This window comes from Hippopotamus amphibius, chromosome X (assembly GCF_030028045.1).
Source record: "Hippopotamus amphibius kiboko isolate mHipAmp2 chromosome X, mHipAmp2.hap2, whole genome shotgun sequence".
Lineage (NCBI taxonomy): Eukaryota > Metazoa > Chordata > Mammalia > Artiodactyla > Hippopotamidae > Hippopotamus > Hippopotamus amphibius.
In genome coordinates, this window is record NC_080203.1 from 103,634,449 (window position 1) to 103,659,327 (window position 24,879).

The following is a 24,879-nucleotide window of genomic DNA, read 5'->3' on the forward strand; positions in this document are numbered from 1 at the left end:
GACTAAAATCATTGGACTCAGTTTCTAAATTGCAGACACAGCTTGGGGGCGGAGTGGAGCATGGAGTGCACAGGGCATAGGACAGCCCCAGACAGGACAGTCGTCCATGCCCCCCCAGAAATACTACCCACTGCAAAGCTTTTTGAGTATTTCAACTAAGCAGTTTTAGTCAAACCATTTGCTTTACAATCTAACGAAATGTAATCTGCTGATCACCTACGTTAGAATCCCCAGGACTGCTCACGAAAGCAGATTCCCTGGCCCCATGGAGACCTGTGGACCCTGGACTGTGCATTTTTGAAATAATTTTTTTTCATTTTGAAGAAATTTTAGATTTACAGCAAAATTGCAAAGATAGGTCAGAGCATTCCTCTGTACCCCTCATCCAGTAGCCCTTCATGTTAGCATCACATTAGGATGGTACATTTGTTATAATTAATGAACCAATATTGGTCCATTACTATTAACACTGGATTTGGATTTCACTGGTTTTCCCACTAATGACCTTTTTGTTGCAGAATCCAATCCACATTGCACTTAATCATCATATATCTTTGGTCTCACCTGTTCTGTGACAGTTTCTCAGTCTTTTCTTCTTTTTTATGACCTTGACACTTTTGAGGGGTCAGGTGTTTTGTAGAATATATCTCAATTTGGATGTCTTTCGTAGTTTTCTCATGATTTCATTGGGGTTATGGGTTTGGGGGGAAAATACCACAGAGGTGAAGTCCCTTCTCATAACATGTTATATATGACATCACTGATGATGCTAACCTTAATCACCCAGTCAAGGTAGAGGTGTGCCAGGTTTCTGCACTTTAAGGTACTCCCCCCCCCCCCGCCCCCATACTCTAGCTTTTGGAAGCAGATCACTGAGACCAAACATGCTTCAGGAGAGGTGGAGAATTAAGCTCTGCCTCCTGGAGAGGGGAGTATCTACATACACAGTTTGGAATTCTTGTGTACTGTGGATTTGTCCCTTCTCACCTGTTTATTTTTTCATTTACTTGTGTCATTATGGACTCGTGTATTTATTATATGCTTTAGGTTATAATTCAATAGTACATCACTTATTTTGTTATTCAAATTGTTCTGGCTTTGGCCATTGAGAGCTCCTTTAGGTTGGCTCCTATGTCCCTTGGACATGGTCTCATTTGTTTTTTTGAGTACTTCCTTACTTTCTGGTACTACAACACACTTCAGCACATCTTATATTCTCCCTGCTCCAGCCCTCGAATCAGCCATTTCCCCCAAAGAGTCCTGATTTCGGGGACTTCCTAGGTGGCACAGTGGTTAAGAAGCCGCCTGCCAATGCAGGGGACCCGGGTTCAAGCCCTGCTCCAGGAAGATCCCACATGCCGTGGAGCAACTAAGCCCATGAGCCACAACTATTGAGCCCATGTGCCGCAACTACTGAAGCCACCGCAATGAGGAGCCCATGCACCACAATGAAGAGTAGCACCTGCTCCCCACAACCAGAGAAAGCTCATGTGCAGCAACGAAGACCCAATGCAGCCAATAAACAAATTAAATAAATAAATAAATTTATTTTTTTTTAAAAAGAGTCCTGATTTCTTTTGCTGTGGTGGAGTGTGAGAGACCCAGATCTGAGCACTGAGGGGGATTGTGCAGTTCTGAGAAGCAACCCAGCTGACTCTTATACGCTCTCAAGTTTCAGGACAGCCACTGTGGAAAGTCAAGCACAAATAAACTAGAAATAATTTGTCAAGAAAAGTTCTGAAATAGTCGTTTTAAAGAATTACTATTATTTTCTTCATGTTAGTCCAAGGTTAAAAGTTCCAAAATACAAAGTACCCTGGGGGACCCATAGAGAGGAAAAGAGAGAAAACAATGGTAGAGATCAAATAAAGATTCTGAAATAAAGTGATTATAATCCAGCACCTAAAAGCTAGAATAAAATACATTTATCGAAGGCTCTCTCTATGCCAGGCACTAAGCTAAGTGCACAGCCCCAAACCTAATGCTGAAGGTGTAATTTCTCCTTTTTTAAAGGTACGGTACAGAAATTGAGGCTTAGAGGTGAAATGTTTGCACAAAGCAATACCGTCAGTAGGTGGCAGAGCTGAGACACCAAATCAGGTCCATGTGATCTTCCAAGCAGAGGATTTGGGCAGGGCATTCTGCTAACTACTGCTTATGTGGGCTTTTGTGAGTATGCAGGCTGTCTGTCCCTGATCTCAAATGCCAGGAGGGAGGGTCAGCTTATTCACTGTTTTATGTCCCCTGTCTGTTATATAGTAGGCACTCAGCAGATAGCATCTGAATAATCTGACCAAATTTCTACACTGGTGAAGAGGAGGACTGTGAAATATAACACATTTTCTTCTATTGTATCTTATAATTAGACTTATGTTCCAAATTAGGTAAGAAATTACACTCCCCCTCCCCCCAAAAAATCTACTGAAAGCATACTTCTAACTTCACACAGTTCCGATTTGGGGATGATGAAAATTAAATATGAGTAAAACTGTTCTGATACATTTTAGTAAACAAAAAGACAGCTAATATGTAGTCTAAGACTAGAAAGCAAATGCCAAAAGTCAATAATTTTCTTCACTGCCTGGATTAATCAAGTAAACTTCAAAGATGATACTATGTTACGCCATTGCTTCTTAACAGAGAGTAGATCCTTCTTAACATATAACAAACACTGTTCTGAAAGAGATGTTCTGAAATAGATCAAGGATCAGAATACCATTTCTATTACACTTAAGAGATCAAAAGCCCCTGATTACCTTTTTGTAAATGGTATGGTTTTAATGGCATAACAAACTCAGATGACAGCCTTTAAACCATAAAGAAGGAAAGGAACCTAACACCAACATAATAAAAAATACATTTTAAATTAAGTCCACATCTATCAGCTAACTTGTGAATAAGTTTCAGATCACTACTTCCCATGAATTAAATGTACTTCATAATATGCCAATCCCCATTCATTTGTTCCTTCATCAAATATTTATTTAATTCCTATTATGTGCCAGCACTGTTTCATATGCTAAAGACCATAGCTATGAACAAAACAGAAATGTTGCTGTCATAGAGCTAACAGTTCTGGGGGGAGAGCAACAATAAACAAATACAACAAATAGGTGTCAGATGGTGGTAAGGGCTGGGAAGAAAAATAATTCCCAGAAGGAGCAAGAGGTTGCCATTTAAAGTAGGATACTTCCTCACTGAGAAAGTAAACTTGACGGAGAAAGATGAAGGAGCTCAGAAACATCCATCTGGAAGAGGAGAGAGCAAGTGCCAAAGCTCTAAGGCAGGACATGTGCTATTCGTATGCAAGGAGCCACAAGAAAGCCACAGGACAGTGATGAAAGGGTGATATGTCACAGGAGATGAGATAAAGGAGTACCTGCAGCCATAGTGGAGGTGTGGTGTGGCGAGGGATGAGGACCGATCGTGTAGTTTCCTTGTGGGTGATCCTGAGCACTTGGATGTTTACTAAGGAAGATATGAAGCCGTTACAGAGAAGACACTTGAAAGGATCACTCTAGCCTGCTGTTTTGAGAATGACCTATAAGGAGGGGCCAAGAAATCATACGAATGAGAGAGTGACGGTGGCCTGGATGTAAAGTGGTAACAAGTAGAGAGGCTGAGAGGTGGTTCTATTCTGAATATATTTTCATGTTAGAACCAACACTGTTGGCAGATGGAGTGTGGATCTGAAAAAGAGAGACGAGGCAGAGATGGCAACAAGGTTTGGGGCTTAGCAAAAGAGATGGATGGATGCATTACTAACCACATACTGAGATCAGAAAGGCTGTGGCAGGAGCAGATCTGTAAGGAAGGGACACAAATTTGTCTATGTTTAGTCTGAGAAGTGTATCCAATTCCAAAAGATGTTGAGTAGACAGTTAGTCGCCCAGGTCTGCAGTTCAAGGTAACCCTCCAGGATATAAATTTGCGAGTTATTAGCATTTCAAGCCACAAACTAGGAAAGCTTACCAGGGGAGTGAGCACAGCCAGAGCAGAGTTTCAAGAAATGAGGTGACTGCTGGAGAGAGATTTAGGGTGAAGAGAGTTGTTGTTGTTGTTTTTTCCTAAAAGGTGTGTAGGCTAATGAGAATGATTCTATAGAGAGGAAAAGGTGATACTGGAGAGTGCAGAGAATTGCTTGAGCAACTGCTGAAAGAGTTTCTTCTTCCATTTGCTTCAAAGATTGCTGAAACGCAGCATACTGTCTCTGAGGGCAGGAAAGCATACAGAGAAGCACTGACACGCATAAGGGCCAGAGAGGGAAGCAATAAAAACATCATCATTGGGGGGGACTCAGGGGAGGGTGGGGGGAGGGAGTCAAGGCAGGGAGGGAATACAGGGGTATGTGTATAAAAACAGATGATTGAACCTGGTGTACCCCCCAAAAAATAATAAATAAATAAATAAAATGAAAAAAAAGAAAGAAAAAAAAATCATCATTCACCTTGAAAGCAATAAAAGAGGTTGGTAAGGTAGTAAGATATACAATTAACACATAAAAATCAATAGCCTACAAAACACATATCTGACAATGGATTTGCATCTAGAATATACAGGAAACTCTCAAAAATACAAGAAAACAAACAATCCAATTAGAAAATAACCAAAAGAAGGGAAAGAAGATTTCACAGAAGAGAATATGTAAATGGAAAATCAGCATATGAAAAGATGTTCAACATTACTGGCCATTAAGAAAATGGAAATTAAAACCACAATGTGGTATCACTACACACCTATCAAAATGACTAAAAAAAGAAACACAGTAACAGCACCAAGTGCTGGCAAGTATGCAGAAAAATTGATCACACAAACACTGCTAGTGGGAATTTAAAACGGTAATTTATACAATGACAACTTAGTCTGTCAGTATCCTAAAGAACTATACACATACTTACCATACAACAATTATACCACAGAGAAATAAAAACTAATGTTCACACAAAAACCTGTACACAAATACTCATAGCAGTTTTATTTAAAATAACCCCACACTAGAAACAACCCAAGATGTCCCTCAATAATTGAATGGTTCAACAAACTGTGATAAATCCGTGACAAGGAATACTACTCGGCAATAAAAAAGAACAAACTACTGATACTACTCGGCAATAAAAAAGAACAAACTACTGATATACACACAACTTGGATGAACTCAAGAGCATTATGTTGAGTGTAAACAGGCAAAAGGTTCTATATTATATGATTCCGTTTATATAACATTCTTGCCATGATAGAATTACAGAGGTGGGGAAGAGATTAGTGATTATCAGAGGTTAAGGATGGGGGGGGTGTCTATTAAGGGAGATTTTGTGATAATGAAAGAATTCTGCACCTTAACTGTAGTGGTGGTTACAGGAGTCTACACAAGTAATAAAATGGCATAGAACTATACACACGGATTATACTGATGTCAGTTTCCTGGTTTTCATACTGTACTACAATTATGTAAGATGTAATGATTGGAGGAAACTAGGTAAAGGCTACATGGGACCTCTCTGTATTATCTTTGCAATTTTCTGAGAATCTATAATTATCTCAAAAGTTTTTAAAAATCTAATGCATCCTTCCAAGTATAACTTGGACCACAGGATTTCTTAGAACTCAAGTCAAAATAAATATATGGTTTATTGGGACTTCCCTGGTGGTCCAGTGGTAAAGAATCTGCCTTCCAATGCAGGGGATGCGGGTTCGATTCCTGGTCAGGGAACTGAGATCCCACATGCCGCGGGGGAACTAAGCCCGAGTGACACAACTACTGAGCTCACACGCCTCAACTAAAGAGCCTGCGTGCTGCAAACTACAGAGCCCATGCGCTCTGGAACCCGTGTGCCACAACTAGAGAAGAGAAAACCCACACGCAGCAACAAAAGATCCTGCATACCTCAGCGAAGATTCTGCATGCCGCAACAAAGACCCGATGCAGGCAAAAATAAAAAAAAAATGTTTTAATATATATGGGTTACTAATTTTAAAAAATAAATAACCTGGTGCATGAATGTTCACAGCAGCTTCATCTGTAATAACCCCACTTTGGAAACAACCCAAATGTCCATATACATACAACGATATACTATACTCAGCAATAAAAACAGGTAACTATTGCTATGTGTACTATGGATGCCTCTGGACATAATTATGCTGAGTAAAAAAAGTGAGAGAAGAGTGCATAATGTATGATTTCACTTATAGACATCTCTAGAACATATAAACGAAACTACAGTGACAGAAATCAAATAAATCATTGCCTTGGGGTGGTCTTGATCATAGGGAGAGGTGGGAAGGGGGAATTACGATAGGGTAAGAAGGGCCTTTGGGGAATGATGAATCCATTCATCATCTTGATTGTGGCAATGGTTTCATAGGTGTATCCATATGTTAAAACTTACCAAGTTGTATAATTTATATATGTGTGGTTAAGTGTATGTCAATTGTAACTCAATAAGGTTTTAAAAAAAAAGCAATAGCTTACACATTCACAAATAATAACCAGTTAGAATATATCATGGAAAAGAAAAACTCATGCACAATAGCAACAAAGAAATAGCGAAGAGCCAACCTAAGAAATATGCAAAACTTATGTGATGAAAACAATAAAACATTCCTGAAAGAGAGCAATACTGACTTCAACAAATAAAAAGAAATCTCTTCTTGGAGAGGGTGATTTGATTATCTTAAAGATGTTAGTTCTCCCTAAGTTAATTTACAAACTGAAATTCCAATAAAAATACTGACAAATGATTTTCTGTGCTACACAAATTAATACTAAAATTTATATGGAAAAATAGGCATTTGAGAATGGCTCACAAAACACTGAAAAAGAAGAGTTTATAAGGGGAACTAGTTCTAATTTATACTAAATAGACTAAAAATCTTCTATAAATAAAAGTGTGATACTGGCATTTGAGTAGAAGGATAGACCACTGGACTAGAATATAAAAACCTGAAATAGACTAAGTACATACTGAAATTAGGTATATGATAAAAGGTAACTAAAATCACTGGGGCAAAGAGGGATTTCATAATAAATTGTGTTTGGACAACTGAATTGCTATGTGAAAAAAAATCAGATCCATAACTCACACCACACCCAAGAATAAACTGTAAGTGAATCAGGGATCTAAATGTAAAAACTCAAATACATTAGAAGAAATTGTGTGAATTCCTCTATAACCAGGGCATAAGAGGAAGGTTTTCTACTATGATTAAAAATCTGGATTTAATAAAATATTTAATTTATGGCGTAGGCGTAAGCAAATTCAAAATATAAATGACAACTAAGCGTAATTTTGGTGAGGAAATTGAAACTTCCTCTCCTCTATCTTGCAAAGGCCTGCTCGCCACTCTCAGTTAAACAGTAAGATGAATTACTAAGAGTGATCAGATAAGGGAAGACTGTCTCGCTCTCAGGCACCCACCCCCACCAAGCCTTTGTTTGAGACCCTTTGCACATAGACTTGTTAAGTGACCATTAACTTCAACCTGCAACCAATGTGAGAATGCAAATTGTGACCTTAGTCCTGATAGGAATGGAATGTCCGGCTCCTACAAGTTCCTGTTAGGAACCCCTACTATGTGTGTAACCCCTGGCAACTCCCGCTCTCTGTAACTGCCCGTGACCTATAGTAATTTGTAGCCAATCAGTTTGTACCAATTATAGCTGTATGTTTTAACCTATATAAGGAGAAGACTCCCCTGAAACGGGGCCCCAGAATTTTGGAGCGTTAGCTCGTCTGGGTCCGCCGGCTTAATAAACCTGAGTTCTCCAACTCTCCGAGTGTTGTGCTTGGTTTCTCGTGGGATCAGTTTTTTTTTCTGCAACAATTTGAAATATATCACCAACAAAAGCTAGTATCTCTAATATACTTATTAAAAATTCAGGGGGGGGAAAAAGACCATAAATCTGACAGAAAAATGGGCAAAAGGCAAAGACAATTCACAAGACAGATATAAAAATGGCCCATAAACGCATAGCAAAATACACAACTTCACTCACAAGAGAAATGTAAATTGAAACTACATCAAAATACCATGTCACACCCAAAAGATTGAAAAGAATGTCACAACTTTTAAAATACACTCTGCTGGTCAGACTGTGAGGAAACAGGCACTCTCAAATATCTGGTGGAAATGTAAAACAGTACAAGCTTTATGGCGCGTACTCTGGCAATATCTAACAAAACTACATATGCAACAAACCCTTGACGAGCAGTCCACTTCTAAGAATCTACCCTGAAGATATACTTCCAATGATGCAAAACTATTTACTACAGCATTATCTGTAATGGAAAAAATACTGGGAACTGCTTTAATGCCTAAATACAGTAGACTGGTTGAATAAACTGTGACACATCCTTACAAGGAAGTATACTATACAGATTTTTAAAAATAGGATAATCTCTGTGAATACATATGGAATGACTTCCAGAATGGAAAGATGGATGGATGAATATAAATGTTTTCCCCCTCCCTATTATGGATATGGGCATTAAAATTCTGAAACCACTGTATGTGTGCTGTGGAACTGGGCAAATGAGTTAATATATTGATGTTATTGAGAGTCAGGGCTTTCACTGTGGAAGAGTATCTACAGAGAATATCTACATCTCACCTACAGATACAGAATGGGGAAAACAAAGAAGAACCCTGAGGGGTATTGGAGCAGGAGATCAGCAGGATGAATATGCAAGTCCACACACCACACATACACATACACACATTTATATGCATATATGTGTGTAACTGTTTTCCTAGCTCTGTTGATGGACGGCCCAGAAGCAATGATATTCTGATAGCAATGAGAACACTCTCGCTCCCAGATCTTGGTTTCTAAATATTATTCCTAACTCAGAGTAAGTAAGGCTCCTCAGAGAAACAACCAATTCCAAGACTGGGGCAGGGAAAGTACAAGATTATCCTGGAGCACCTTTCTGGGCCAAAAAGTAAAAAAGTGCTCAAAAAAGGATAAGGACATTTTAAAAATGAGACAGAGAAGCCAGTTTGAAGAAATTTCCATTAGCCAAATTTGAGACAATTTGATCAAAACACTGACAGCAATGAATTATAACTCACTGAATAAAATGATTTATGAAAGAAGTTCCTGCCCACAGTGGAATGCCAACTAACACATGTACATAGAATGATGGAGTTAGAAATTCACCATTAGCATTATATTAAACTAGAATTTAATTGATTCAGTCCAGAACTATCAACAGCAGAGGCTAAAACTAGTGGGTAGAAGTTTAAACAGAATATTTACATAGTTTCAAAGTATCTTCCCACTAAAGTTCTTACTTGTCCTTTAAAGGAGAATGGTAAAGCACGATAAAAAGCCATAAGCTTTATGAAAACCACAGTAGAATATCTAAAATTTGTATTTTTTGGGAAAACACACTATCAAAAACCAAGTTTCGCTTAAGTACATGAGCTAGTTTTTTATTTAAAACTGCATGCTACAAAGCACTATTTATAGCATAATCCTATTGTTCTTATTAAAAAATATGTACTAAAAATAGGCTAGAATGATAAATACCAAAATTATAAAACTGACAGCGCTAAATGTTTTACTACACTTTCAATTTCTTTACAATGAATGTGTATTAATAAGAAGAAAAAAATGTAAAAAAAAAAAAACTCACAAGGAGTAAGCAGATACAGAAGAAAACAGCTGGAAAGAAATTAAAAAGCCAACAGTGTTTTGTGGTTGCAAGACGGCATCACGGGTGATATATTATTTTCCCTGTTTTTAACTGTGGGACTTAAGATTTAAAAACCACGATGCTCACAGCTTATCATTTTATAAACTAATTTTGCCTTTGCTGTGCACAGTGGAATCTAGCCTCGCTGCCTCTCTGATCATCTGTCCTTGAACTCCTTCCGCTTACCCACTGGATCCATCTCTACCTAACAAGAGAATAAATCCTCTTCTTTAAAACTTCTGCATCCACTGCTCCTGAGATTATCTGATGTCCCTTTAGCACATCTGACATCACTTGTTTCACATGCAGTGTTACTTTCATGGTCAGCATACAGGAATGGATCTTTACATAATGGCTACCTCTGGTTAATGTCATTTCCTACTGTAAAGCAGTTCCAAAGAATGTACACCACTGCCTTGTGCTTTCTCATCCCTCTTCTCCTCGAAAAGCATTTGGTCTAGAGTAAAGAGAGGTGAAGAGGTATCTTGTCAGAGTGGGGAGGGGAGTTCTGATATGTCTTTTCTTTTGTAGAAGTAAAGCGTTTTAAAACAGCATCACTATTTATCAGCTTCCTCTGAACTTTCTCCATGATCAGGCACGGTATGGTCATGATGGTATCTATAACTGTCGCGAACAAAGCCTTGTGTAAAACATGCTTGCCCCCTGCTCAGATGATCAATCTCAGCTCAGCAGGGTCCTATGGAAATGGAGCCCTCGGACAGACCAGCACACAGGGAAGTGAACCTAGGCCTCCAACCCGCCGAGTATTCTTAGAGGTTGCGTTCAGAGTTAGTTCTTTGAGAGGGTAGTTTTTAAATGATAGCAAGGCACACATCTGGGAATGCAGCTTTCAAATATACACCACAAAAGTAGGCAAATCTGTGAACGTTTTTAAAAGATTGCCAATATACTTACAGTTTTTTCATTATTTTCAAAAGCTTCTCTTGCTTCTTCAAATGTGCAGACTTCTTCTTTGCATTCACGTTCAATGTTGCCCTGTCTCATTTCTTCAAAAAATGCATTAGCTCTTGGGTAGCGTTTTAACACTGAATTGGCTTTTTCTCCTGTGAGGAAAACTAAAAAGAGATATAATAATAAGCATAAAATTGTAATTAAAAAAACGTGTGGAAAGTTAATATACAAGATGAAATCTGCTAGATACTCTTTAAAAACATAGCCAACACCCTAAACCTCTTTCTCTAGGTCAGCAATGAAGTGACATTCAGCTCTCAACAACCGCATCTGCTGTCTTCCTCATCATGTGAGTGTGTCCTTTCAGTAGCAATTGCCCTGGGCTGGGACAGTGACATGATTAACGATGTTACATCCGGACTTCAGCACATTCCTGCCAACCATAGGTGTTTAAATATAGCAATAATGATACCAGTACTTATACTCATTACTGTAAGAGGATGCCCCCAGGCGTTCTGCTGTTAGGCAGCAGCAATGAAATCAAAATCTAGTCTGTGGACTACCAGTCTTTGTCCCCCTAAAAATAAATAAAACTCCAATTGACCTAATTATATAAACCCAGAGAACATGAAAGGAAGAGGTGACAAAATAATATCAAGATATTAAGATAAATTTGGCCATAATATACTCCAGGGTATATTAATAATAATTTTGTTCTCAATGCATTTAAATATATTTTGACACTTTAATATATTTAACCCCATTTCAGTGTTCTTCAGAAAAAGAAAATTGTTCTGCATGACTTATAGGGGCATTTCATATAAACATTCAAAATGCACATTTATTATACCCAGTAAAATAAGGCAATGGTTATATGCATACTCATGGGGAGTTATTTTTATTTTTACATACAGGTTCATTTTAAACTATACTCCAATTCCATTTTTCTAAAACTGTTATGCTTGTTTGGAGAGATAAATAGAATGCCACCAGAATTGAATCTCTGCTAACGCAAAGCAATTAGAAAATTCCCTAATCTTAAAGACCTTTGACATGAGAGATGGCACAGTGCAGATCCTCTGAGATACTGAAAATTTAAAAAAGTCTACATTTTGCAAAAGACATTTTGAAGTAAAAGGAAAACAGTAAATGCTCTTTTAAAAATGGCAACAATAGCACTGAATTTAAGGTTTACCTCACTTCAGAAATGTGTATTTCACTTTTCAGAAGATAGGGATTCATTATTTAGGATTTTTTAAAGTATCCAACTTGATATCAATTACATGGCGACACTGAAAACTATGGTAGGCTTTCTATAAGTATTTCCTTCCTTCTGTACCTCAGAAGGGTAACCATCGATAAAAATGAATCACAGTCATAAAATAACATTAGAAGAAATCTTTAAAAATGAAAAAATAAAAGGGTGCTCTTGAGTTGGAGAGTAATAGTAGAATTTTCTATCAGTGCTTTTCACAGTTTAGCAGCATCAGAATCCCCTGTTGGACTTATTATCACACATATTGCTGGGCCTACCTCCCAGAGTTTCTGGCTCCACAGGTCTGGGGTAGGGCCAAGAAGCTGCATTTCTAGAAAGATCCCAGGTAATGCTGGTGCTGCTGGTCCCACTCCCACAGTTTGAAACCACTACTCAAATGGGAGCTCCTTAGAAAACTAGTTCTGAGGAAGGTGTTTATGGAATGCTGGGATTAACAAATTTAAAAAGATCTTTTACTGCATGACTTTTTAGGATCCTTAATATGCATTTAATATATATTTTAAATCTCCAGAAAACATGTCACAAGCATGTGTCATATTTATTTGACTATGGAGCCCTTTTTCAAGGAACATTTCAATGAATTAACAACTTCCTAGCCATTGGGCTTATTTATGCCAATGACAAACAATTCTCTTCCGTATAATAGGCCAACTAATGCATGAAGACAGTAACTGATTTCCTGTGAGGCTTCTCTTTTCTAGGATAAACATGCCTAGTTCCTTCATCCATTGGTCACATAAAATAGATAGGCGTCTCTGTACCATCTTTATCTCATAAAACACTGTATTCTACACTGAGGGTGGCCTGACAAGTACAAAACTAATCAGGGCTATCGGCTTCCTTTTTTTTTTTTTTTTTAAGCTCTTTATTGGAATATAATTGCTTTACACTCTTGTACCAGCTTTTGAAGTACACCAAAGTGAATCAGCTGTATTTATACATATATCCCCATATCCCTTCCCTCCCGAGACTCCCTCCCACCCTCCCTATCCTGGCCCTCTAAGGCATCACCCATCATCAAGTTGATCTCCCTTTGTTATACAGCAACTTCCCACTAGCTATCTGTTTTACAGTTGGTAGTGTATATATGTCTATGCTACTCTCTCACTTCATCCCAGCTTCCCCTTCGCCCCCCGCCCCCCCCCAACCCCATGTCCTCCAGTCCATTCTCTGCATCTTCATCCTTATTCTTGCCCTGTCGCTGGGTTCATCAGTACCATTTTTTTTTAAGATTCCGTATATATGAGTTAGCATACAATATCTGTTTTTCTCTTTCTGGCTTACTTCACTCTGTATGACAAGACTCTAGGTCTGTCCACCTCATTACATATAGCTTCATTTCATTCCTTTTTATAAAAAGGCTGAGTAATATTCCATTGTATATATGTGCCACATCTTCTTTATCCATTCATCTGTTGATGACACAATAGATATGTCAATAAAGTCTAAGGCATGCTTGGCTTTTGGGACAGTTTTCTTGAAAATAAACCAATTAATAATAACGTATTTTAAGCTTTTAAGAGGTAAAACAACCTAAATTCTCCTAAGAGAAAATGTTATACACTATCTCCGTGGAAAAAGGGGTCAAAGAAAACAGCTAACTCTTGAAACCAGAAAGCAGACTAATTCAGAAGGTTAAGCGACTGTAAGATAATGTACAGCAGGACACAGCCTTTCTAATTCCAGCCTATTCAAATTACCAAGAGCATTCCACAAAATACCTTCTCTGTATTGCTTTTACTGGGAGGCAACGTGATGAAATATTGAGAACTCTAGATGGAATAAGCTGGCAAGCAGATTTTATCGCTCTTGCCAAATGTGGTCAACTAGAAGATACCACCTAGAGTAAGAATCCGACCTGTAGGAAAGATATCGTTACAGATTAGTTATGTCTGCCATATATTAGGGAATAGGAAGTTGTGACAGAGTATTTGCCAGTCCTCATCAAAGTAATTTGGAAATCTAATGGGTGATATCAGAATTGGAATTCTTTCTATGTGGAAACAAAATAAAGGGAAAGGTGGCAGCTTGGATCTATAGGATAAGATCAGGTTATTTCTCCCTAAAACACTGGGCAATGTCCATGATGCAAGGGCTTGTGTCTGGACTTAATGTTTGAAACTAAAGTTGATTACTTCCCTCTACCTCCTTCTCATCAAAATGTGTGAGTTACCCCACAGCTGTCCAGAATCAGTGTGTGCCTTCATCAGAGATGACATGATGTGGCAAGTATACAGAAAGTAAATTGACTCTGAGAACACAACACTGTGTTATTCAAACACGTCCTTTTCTCATTAAAGGACATAAAGAAAAACCTAAGCTGGTTTTCTTTAGATTCAGTTAGGAAACATGCTTACTAAAGAAAATATTTAAACTCTAAGACTGATAAACACATAATTGACCACAAAATAAGTATATTAATTCAAAAAAACAACTATTTTTCATAATTTCAAAATAAATAGCTCATCCATGCTTTCTCTTCAAAAGAACAAAAATAGATGAAATAAGATGACTTCTTAAGTAACTCCTTAAATTACTGCCTTAAACCAAAATATGTAGTCATGTTATTTTTAATGCATTGCAGCATATTAAAACTAATATTTTAATGCCAAAATCTTTATCTAGGTGAAGTCATGTCTATATGTTTGCTGAAAAACAGCAGATGGTAAGGCCTGAAAATTAACAGCCCACGTGGAAAATCCCTATTCCACTTATCTAATCAGTTCTCTAATCTTTGGTCTGAATTCACTGAAAGAGCCATTATTTACAGTTGCAAATGTTTACACTTTTCTTTTAGGTAAACAAAATTCTTTCTTTAGGACATATTTACTGAACAGAGACTATGCACAATGAGATATGACAAGTCACAAAGATGCGTAGGAGACGGCCTTTGCCCTCAAGCTTTTCAGTGCAAGAGATGATGAAGATAAAAAAGATATACAAACAGTTCTAATGCAAGATGAACAAGGTAGATACTCCTTGAGATCAGCAGGCAGGCATACTTCTACTGGGTAGGTATGTTTAGAGATGGGAGAGGGACCTGGAGAAGGACAAGTGAAAAGTACATTTGGGCTGACCTTTTAAAAATTGGCAGGACTGGGATACGCAAAGATGGTGAGGAAAGACCCCCTAGGAAAACAAAACAGTGAGAAATCGAATAAACCTACAGCTATAAATGAGGGCCAGAGTACACGATTCCAAAGAGGAAGAGAGGGAAATGAAACCAGAAAGGGGCTGATAGCCAGGTCATGGAGGCATTTAATGTTAGGCTAAGATATTTAAACTATTTGACAGCATTCAAGAGTTTAGACTGATACTTGGTGGAGAATAACCTAGAAAAATGTATAAGTACAACAGATTTGGGGGTAGGATGAGGAGAAAATGGAGGGATAAAGGCCAGGAAAAAGGCTACTTACAATAGACCAGGTTAAGAAATAATGAGATCATGCATTAGAATGGTGGCAACAGGAAGGGAAAGAAAGGGTCAGATGTGAAATACAGGTGATCTCTTTGGCCACTATACCCATCATGTACCTTATTCTTCAGTCAAACCAAATCTTACCATTCTTCTTATACGTTCTTTTATGCCTCCATAATTCTGTACCTAATATTTCCTCTGCCTAGCAAACTCCTATTCCATTCAGATGTAACATCCTCTAAAAAACCTTCCCCAGATTCTACTCCCCACTTCATTAGACAGAGGTGCTACAGACTCTTAGTATTTATGTATACTTCAATTATAGCAATTAACTAAAGTATAGTAAAGTTTCATTATAATTTTTGGTATGCCCATCTGGTTCCCCCTCAAGACTTGAGGGCAGGGTTCATGTATCATTAATATTTTGATCCAGCTTCTGTCTTTCATAACACCTAGTAAAGACCTTGGTACAAAACATGATTCAATAAGCATGAAATAAAGGAAAAGGCAGAATGGGAGAAACTTGACATTTGAATGACTAGAAGCTGGGAAACCATGGACCATGCCTCTAATTATGAAGCAGCACTGCAAACTGAATATATGATTATGAAATCAACACATTTACCGCAAAGTTGCTAGTGAGATGGCACTTGAATATCCTTTTAGCAAGAGAAACTACGTTTTGAAATTTGTAACAATACTTCTGTTTGGGTTCCCCTTGGAGCACATTTTTCATTATTGTTCTGAAAGAACCATTGATTTGCCCAAATAGTTACGTAGAAGGAGAGCAGCTGGACACCTACTGCTGTGGGAAGAGGGCACAGAGAGATGCCTTCTGGCTTGGCCAGGAACTAGCACCTTGGCCCCCCAGGGTGCTGCTGCGAATTCGTGAAGAATGTGCAGGATATTTTACATTTTTGGAGAAATGCATTGATATTTAACATCTGTTGGACACCAAACTATGAGCTTAAGGTAATTCACAGTTTCATTATTAGATAGTTCTACATTCCTCTCCTTTGTGAAGCTGGATTTTCGGCTGTGATTAGACAAAAACAAAACACAAGTGTTGTGTTTGACAAAAAGTGAGAAGGTTTGAGAAGTTGTGCGGTGCCCAACAGGTACACACATCCAATTAGTAAGTAACTGCATGGCTATTTAAGATAGAAATATCGAAACAAAGCGAGTCACATGAGTTTTTTGGTCTCCCAGTGCATATAAAAGTTATGTTCACACTATACTATAGACTATTAACTATACAATAGCATTATGTCTTAAAAAAGCAATGTACATACCTTAATTAGAAAATACTTTATTGCTAAAAATGCTATCACCTGACAACACGGTTGCCACAAACCTTCACAATATTTGCAAAGTGCAGTAAAAGGAGGTATGCCTGTGTTATTTTTTTCAAATGGCTACCAAGCTGTCAGTATATAAATACCTGTTAAGTTGGATGGAGCTAATTACATAATATATGGAACTATTAGGCATTTCTTTTGGCCTGTGGCTGCTGTGAAAAAGTCACTGCAACCACTAAGGGCACTTTATCTCAGAAAGTTTGGGAACCTCTGACGTAGGGGTTCTGGAGACTGATGGAGTCCTGCCACTGCTCTCCCAAATCCATCTGGCACACCAAGCTTGAATGGCCTGGGAAGTTCCTTCTCTGAGGAAGGAAACTGTGATCGCTTTTAAAAGTTTAAAGTTACTGAAACCTGTCACATGGGTTACTGTGGCCCTGATAAGAGCTGGCATGAAAAGAATACAGTGTAGTCCCCACACCCCTCAATTGTAGGTCTCCCTCGGTTAGCCACTCTGGTTCTGTGAGCTTGCTTGGGGAAGAGGCCAGGGAGATGAGAACTGAAACAACAGGGTCACTAGGTAGCCAGAACACGGGGCAATCAGGCCTCCTGTGTCATGGAGTAAGCACAGGTGAGCGAAATGCTGGGTAAAAAGGTGCCCTCCTCTTTTCCCAGTGCTGTTGGTAATTACTACCAGCCCCGTCTGGGCAACCTATGCCTCAGTTCATGAAGTGACTCCTCTATTGTCCTTGGAATTGTCCTGAGTACTGGAAAGCCTGGTTTGGGTGCCCTGGTTTTAATGTAAGACTATATGCCAGCAACAACAGCAAGAACATGAAGAGCAAGAGAGAATGGGGACTTCCACCAAATACACCTAGCATTCCATTATCTTTCTTCCGTGCAGGAGGCAGGGCACACTCCTCTATTTGGGGCAGAAGGTGAGCTTCACATCCTACTACTCCGTCATCTTGATGGCTCCTCGCAGGGTGTACTCCTCTAGACCTAAGGTGCAACCCTAGAGGTCTTGAATTTCCCACGGGAACAGGGTTGGTCAGGGAAGAAAGACATTCTTGTATTTACAGGGGCTGTGGTTGTTTGAGTAACGGATATGATCTCATTGGTATCCCAAGCTTGTTAAATGGTACACATCAGTTACACATTTAGAAAGTAAGAAAAAGTTGTTAAAGCAAACAGCTATGTGAGGAAAGCAAAAACCCTAAGTTTTCCTTCCTCATCTGTAACAGTGGAATAACAGCACCAATGTCATAGTTAGAAATGAGGTAATGGACATAAAGTGCTTCACTCAGAACTTGGCAAAGAATGGAGGTCAATAAACAAGCGTGTGATTTGTTGTCACCATGACAGCTGTCATGGTGGCAGTTATTCCATTAAAGGAAAAACAAGAGATTTACTAAGATGATAAAAAAAATACACTTAGAAAATAAACAATAAATGATCAAGGATAGAGTTAACTTGCAGTGAGTCTATATGCTTAACTCTAGGGATGCCTGGAAGTTTGGTCCCCTTGGTCAAGTTTGGGACAAAATGTACTAGCTTTATAAAGCGTTCTTTAAAGCCCTTGGAGGCACTCTGTACTAGCTTGTCTACACTGTTTATTGAAAATGTATAGATTGATGGTTTGCAGTGATGGTATGCAGTCTAATTTCAGCTATATGACCATTGGATATCAAAGATTCTCAGTAAACTTGTACCTTGGCTCCCCTGAGACCAAGGTTATCTTGCATGTATCTTGATCGTGCACAATTAGAAGACAAAGCACATCCTGTGTGACTAAAAATGGCCTCAGGAGCCATCTTTCTCCTGCTGCACCATACCTTTAGCCATTATTAAAGCCTTATGAGTCTCATAGGTCCTTTCAATTACCTAATGTCAAGTAGTGCCTACTTTGATGATTCATAACTATTTTGAGGATATCACGAGATTTAAAAAATTTTTAAATTCTTCAGAATGTAAATTAAGGACTATTTCTGGTCCTTATTTAGAAGGACTTGATTTTGTAAGAAACTCATAAGGAAGTATCCTTTACCATACCTTATATTCCTACTTTTATTAACTTCAATTTTGGTCAAATGTATGCTGATAGTCTATCATCACGAGAATTTTAACAATAGATCACAAAGAAGCTCTTAAGAAGGACAGATTAAGAAACGAAAATCATACACGACAGATGTGTTTAGAGAATCATGAATGAGTAGCTATAACAAAATATACTAAATAAATTATTTCGACTGATATTTGGGTTATTTGATAGTTCAGCTAAGTCAATATTTGACATAATCATTGTGGATATTAAGGATAGTAAGACATTATTTATGCAGAAGTCACTCAAATAAACCCAGTCTCATAAACTTAGAGATAAAAGATGACCAAGGTCATGCATTATAACTTCTGTTTTACCCACAGGGAGCCCCAGCTCCCTTAGACTAATCAAGAATCAATTTACTAAACTCTCATCCACGAGCCTGGTTTACAAGACTTGAAAGCCTCATTGCACATTAAAGCTGAGAAGCGGATGGGACTAGGGGTGGGCTGAACTAGATAAACACACTGACAGCAACAAGAAGTGAAAGCTGATGAATCTGAAGACAAGAGGAAAGAGCGACAGAAAGCCCTTTGAGGGTTATTTAGAGTAGGTCCTAACCCTGCTCACACTAACAGCTCCCAAAGCTGTAGGCGTCAATGATTATGTTTATGATGGTGAACCTGAGTCACCAAGAAAGGACCATATGATGTTCAGGATATTGTTTACAAAGGCAGTAAGGTATACAATCTATTTCAGAACTATTTCCATAAAAATAGTTTTTAAAGTTTTTTTTAATTAAAAAGGTGAACATCAGCAATCTGCAAAATGTATTTATTCAAACGGAAAGTTTGCTCCTAGACAGTGTTGTATAAATGTTGGTGTGCCACAGACTGAAACTATAATGAGTCCACATGCTAATCAGGAAGCTATTTTTCTTTTCTGAATAAATCTCTAATATTTTCTTTAGTTGAAAATTTCTCAAAAAAGACTGCATAAGATGTTAAGCTATCCATTATCTGAGCCTTCTGTTAAGCATATGAAAACTCCCTTTTGAGACTATCTTGCTGACGTCTGAGAAAGCCGATATCCATTCATCACTTTCACCAACCCTGTATTAAGACAAATGAAACTGCAGGCAAAGAGAAGAGTATGGTAGGGTGAAAAGGTCCTGAATTTGTAGTCAGATATGCAGATTTCTGTCCAGCTCTGGCACTAAACTGGCTGCATGATTCTGCATTTGTTGCTTAATATATCTGGGCCTGTCTCCTAATCTGTGAACCTAAGGTGTTGTATGTATATGATTTCTGAGGTCCTTTCAGTTGTAACTGTGAAGTTTTATACTTGGAAAGATTTTTGTTAAGTGGGAGTAGTGTATCGCATCCAAATTCTTCGGGGATGTGAATACACTATTTTCCAGCCAAGCAACCACCATCCCCCAAGCCAACAATAAAAACAAACAAGAAGCCAAAGTCAATAAGATACCTTCCCCACCAAATCCTGTGCTCAGATTTATATACTATAAAAGAAAATCTCATGAAGTATCACACTCATCATTCCTTGTTTTCTTGCTTCAGAGCCATTTTCATACCATCATTACTCAGTTGTGTGTGCATACAGTGCCTTCAAGGTTTTTTCCTGCTGAAAAGGGTATTAAATAGGCATTTCTTATCACAGACTGATGGACGTAAGCTCCCCTAGAAAAACAACGTCTCACTGGAATTCTAAAGTGACATTTCACTTCCTAAAAACCAAAATTGTGCAAAATAAAAAATCCTATTTGGATCATCTTCCTATTACTTACGGAGGTAGAAAAACAGATTATTTCCCAGTTGTACTTCACCACTGTAACCTATTTGTGGAAATTAAAGGTTAATTTTTTTCATAGCTTGGATGTTTATAACTCAGAATTTGTTGTACAGTGGTGTCCATGTGCCCAAACAGGTTGTCACAAACTTACAGCTTAGTTAGAATGGGAGGTAGTATATGTATTCACAGGAATTAGGAAGCTGAGACCCACTCAAGAACTGAGATATTTAAAAAATAATTTTAAATTACAGGACTGAGCTAGTGAGAGTGGGGAATCTCAGGGTTCGAGAGAAGAAGTAATTGATATCTTTAATATCCTGAACCTGCTTCTTAAGGACAATGTAGTGGTTATGATCACTACCTAAGACTTTAAAAAAAGATATCTTTGTGCTACCGGAGGTATGCAATGAAATGCCAGATGATAACAGGCAGGTTTCCGGGAACAAGGGTGGAGAAAAAGCCAGAAATGGATTTGTATAAGAGAGAAGACAAAAGAGGTAATGTATGTCTATAAAGTCAATATTTTTTAAAAACAAATACGGTTCCCCCCCCCCCGCCCCCACAGTGAGTCTTACTAACTCAATGTGGTTTTCCTAAAAGCCAAATTTTACATCATATATTCAGATGTCTCTTGTCTAACGATTTTACGCTTTGTAAGGAATGATGAGATACAGAGAAATGATCTAATTGATTCTCCCACAAAGGAAGGGAAAGGCCAAATTTTCTTTGAAGGAGTTTTACAAGTTATGACTCCTTATCAAAAAAAAAAAAAAAATCTTCATGAAATGGTAGATGACAGCAATCAAGTTGCTGGCAGTTACAACAACTGACTTCAATGTATGGTGCTCTAACACATGATATGTATGGACTAGGGGCTGTGCCTTACCCACAGGAAACAAATAAATACGGAATTAGAAAATGGTCTAATCTGCACAAAATTAAGCACACAATGAGGTGGAATTACGAAAAGAGGGGGATTCCAAAGATAGATATTTCTCCTATCACTAGTGCCTCAACTATTATCAACGAGAATATCATTAGTCTTAGAGTTTATAATTGTTACAACCATAAAACGTTGTTTTTAGCTTATGGATCTGATTTATACTGATTACAGTTCTGTCCCACATGGAAGAATATGGAAACATCTATAACAATCACCATTTAATGGGGGAAAAGACCTGTAGAGAGACTCAGCAAATATGAAACACAGTTTTTTTTTCTTTAAGAACTTTTACTGAGATACAATTGACATACAATAAACTGCATATATTTAAAGTGTACAATTTGATATATTTTTTTCTTATTAGTAATGTATATATGGCAATCCCAGTCTCCCAATTCATCCCACCCCAACCCCGCCCCCCCACCCCACACCCTACTTTCCCCACTTGGTGTCCATATGTTTGTTCTCTACATCTGTGTCTCCATGAAATAGTTTTAAATACATAACTCTGTGTTATAATGAATAATTTACAATCTGTCAACATAGACAGTAAGGCACTGTCTATATGATAGTTAGCTGTAATCTAGATGCTAGGAGTGAATAACTGTCCTAATAGAACACATACTACATTTAATCAAAAAGCCACATTTCAGAAGTGGTTCTTTAGATAGCATTCAAGGATAGTATTCAGCTATCTTTCTCTTCTGTGCACAACAGCAGAGCATAATGGATTTCAGAAATGGAGTCTCATTGACAAATTAGTGCCTTTGTTAATTACCACATGGATTTCAGAAATGACTTTTCGCTGGTGAAATCAATGTTGTTTATATGTGAATTTGCTCTAGAAATGATAGCATTCAAACTTTCGCTTGCTCTGTCTGAAGGGGAGGTACTACATATCAGTAGTGCTCTCTTTTCCTCCCCTTCTCCCATAGTGGCTCCTCAGGGACCCCTTTAGGAAACCCGGTGCTCCATGGAGCACAGTGGAAACCACTGATGCATCTCAATCCCTTCATTTTACTGACAAGAAAACTGAAATCCAGAGGTTAAGTGACTTATCCAAGGACACAGCCGCTTGATTACAGGACCAGGACTACACCTTGGTTTCTAGAACCATAATGGAAGAAAATTTCACATACTGTGGTATAGGGAAGTCATTCTCGCTTATATATGATTTAATTCGAATTTTATGCTAACTAAAACAGCCTGTTTGTGACCTATCAAACATACATTGTGCATCTGCCTTAATCCTTAAAGAAAAGGGCACACTGACCAGAAGCAAAAAATGTCCATGTTAAAAATAAAGATTAAATGCCTCCCTTCCTGGGTTGCCAAAGCTGGTACTCCTTCAATGATAAGACTCCCTTCCTTCCCAGGTGCCTAGGCCATACTGGCTCCCTGTGTACATGCTGATTTGTTGTTTTGACATCTTGAAGGAATGGATCCCTGACTTCTTTGATGTTCTTTGTTCTGACAAGATATAAAACTGTGCTGAAAACCATGCTTCTCCAGAGTAGTTTCCTTAGAGTTATCTGAGAGGCTGTTCCCCAGGCTACAGTCCTTAGTTTGGCTCAAATAAAACTCCTTCCGATTCCTATCACAGATCAGTTTACTGATTATTTCTGTTGACAACCATATGCATTTGCCCCTCGGTAGCCATGGGGGATTCAATCCAGGACCCCCTATGGATACCAAATTCTGCAGATGCGCAAGTCCCTTAAGTGAAACGGTGTAGTATTTGCATATAACCTATGCACACCCTCTCAGATACTATAAATCATCTCTACATTACTTATAATAACTAATACAATGTAATGACACATAAATAGTTGGAAACAATGTAAATTCTATGTAAACAGTTGCTGGCATGCAGCAAATTCAAGTTTCACTTTGTTGAACTTTCTGCAATTTTTTTTCCAATATTTTTCATACATGCTTGGTTGAATCCATGGATGTGGAACCCGTGGATACCTGCAGAGACAGAGGGCCAACTCTAGGGCTCTCCTTTAGACTCAGATTACTTCTGTGAAAATCATAATATGTTACTTATGGCTTATCTCTAACAATTTTCTTTCCTTCATTCTAAATCAGTGGTTTTCAGTCTTAGGCGATGTTACACCCCAGAGAACATTTGGCAATGTCTGGATACATTTTTGATTCTCATAACTTGGAGGGGTAGGTGCCACTGGCATCGAGTGGGGAAAGGCCAAGGATGCTGCTGAACATCTTACAATGCACAGGACAGCCCCCCGCAACAAAGACTTATCTGGCCCCAAATGTCAGTAGTCACTCCTACATGTATGCCCCGAAGAATTGAGAACAGACACTCAAACAAAAACTTGTAGTACATCAAGGTTCACAGTAGCACTATTTACAACCGCCAAACAACACAAACGTCTGCCAACTGATGAATGACTAATCACATTGTAGTATATTCATACAATGGGATATTATTCAGCCATAAAAAGGAATAAGGTACTAATACAACACGGATAAACCTAAAAAAAAATATGCTAAGTGAAGAAAGCCAGACACAAAAGGGCACATAGTTTATTATTCCATTTGTATGAAATATGCAGGGTAGGTAAATCCATAGAGCTAGAAATTGGACCACAGGTTGCCAGGGCCTGGGAAAGGGAGAAAGAGAGACTAACTGTTTAATGCATGAGGGTCTCCCTTGGAGGTGAGGGAAATGTTTTGGTACTGTATAGTTGCACAACATTGTAAATGTACTAAATATCACTAAAATGTACACTTTAAAATGATCAATTCTATGTTATGTGAATTGTTTTGCCTATATTGTGTGTTTTGCTCAATTTTTTAAAAAAATGTCAATAGTACTAAAGTTGAGAAACCATTCTAAACTTACTTACCAAAGTTATTTTCTTCTTGAATAGGTAAAAGGCAGGGAGGATTGCATCAAACACAAAAAGCGTCAAGCACTATAATGAGTTTAAAAAAAAAAAAAAAAAAAGGCAGCCTGACCCTTAAATAGTAAGCTCATTTTTTTTTTCTGGTGGGAAAGACTTGCCAGGAAAAAATAGTGGCTGTCGCCAGCCCCAAGCAGATTTGTTTTACTGTTATAAAATTATGAAGCTAGATAAGGGTTTACGATAAATTGGTGACATCATCTGAACTGCAGAGGCATGAATATGCTATCATAATAGAGAGACTCGCAGATTTAATATAGGCCAGAAAATGAAATAATTGTCTTTAAATGTGTGCCTTCACTTGAACTATAAACCTGGGGGCTGTCAAATAAAATTAGGCACTGCATTATGAGACAGTCACTCTGCAAGGCTTGTCAGTTTGAACACTCATTCTTGTGTGAAACTATGGAGCTGTATGCTCAGAATGAAAGTTTAGGATTGGCCTCAACTGAACAGTAGTACAGCAGTGACTCAAAGAGCTTAGAAACTTACTGTGGTAGCTACAAACCCTCTTTCCTTCCATTAAGTCTTAGTAAGTGGAGGGGACGTGTTTG

General features: G+C 38.2%; 1 protein-coding gene across 4 annotated transcripts in view; it reads right to left on the reverse strand.

The window, feature by feature from the left end:
• PRRG1 (proline rich and Gla domain 1) overlaps window positions 1–24,879 on the reverse strand; it is a 132,250-nt gene that overhangs the window by 51,926 nt on the left and 55,445 nt on the right. For all 4 annotated transcript variants that reach the window (XM_057718660.1, XM_057718661.1, XM_057718659.1 and 1 more), the window contains one exon: window positions 10,614–10,774. In XM_057718660.1, coding sequence (XP_057574643.1) covers window positions 10,614–10,774 — 161 coding nt within the window. The remainder of the gene's footprint in view (window positions 1–10,613; window positions 10,775–24,879) is intronic.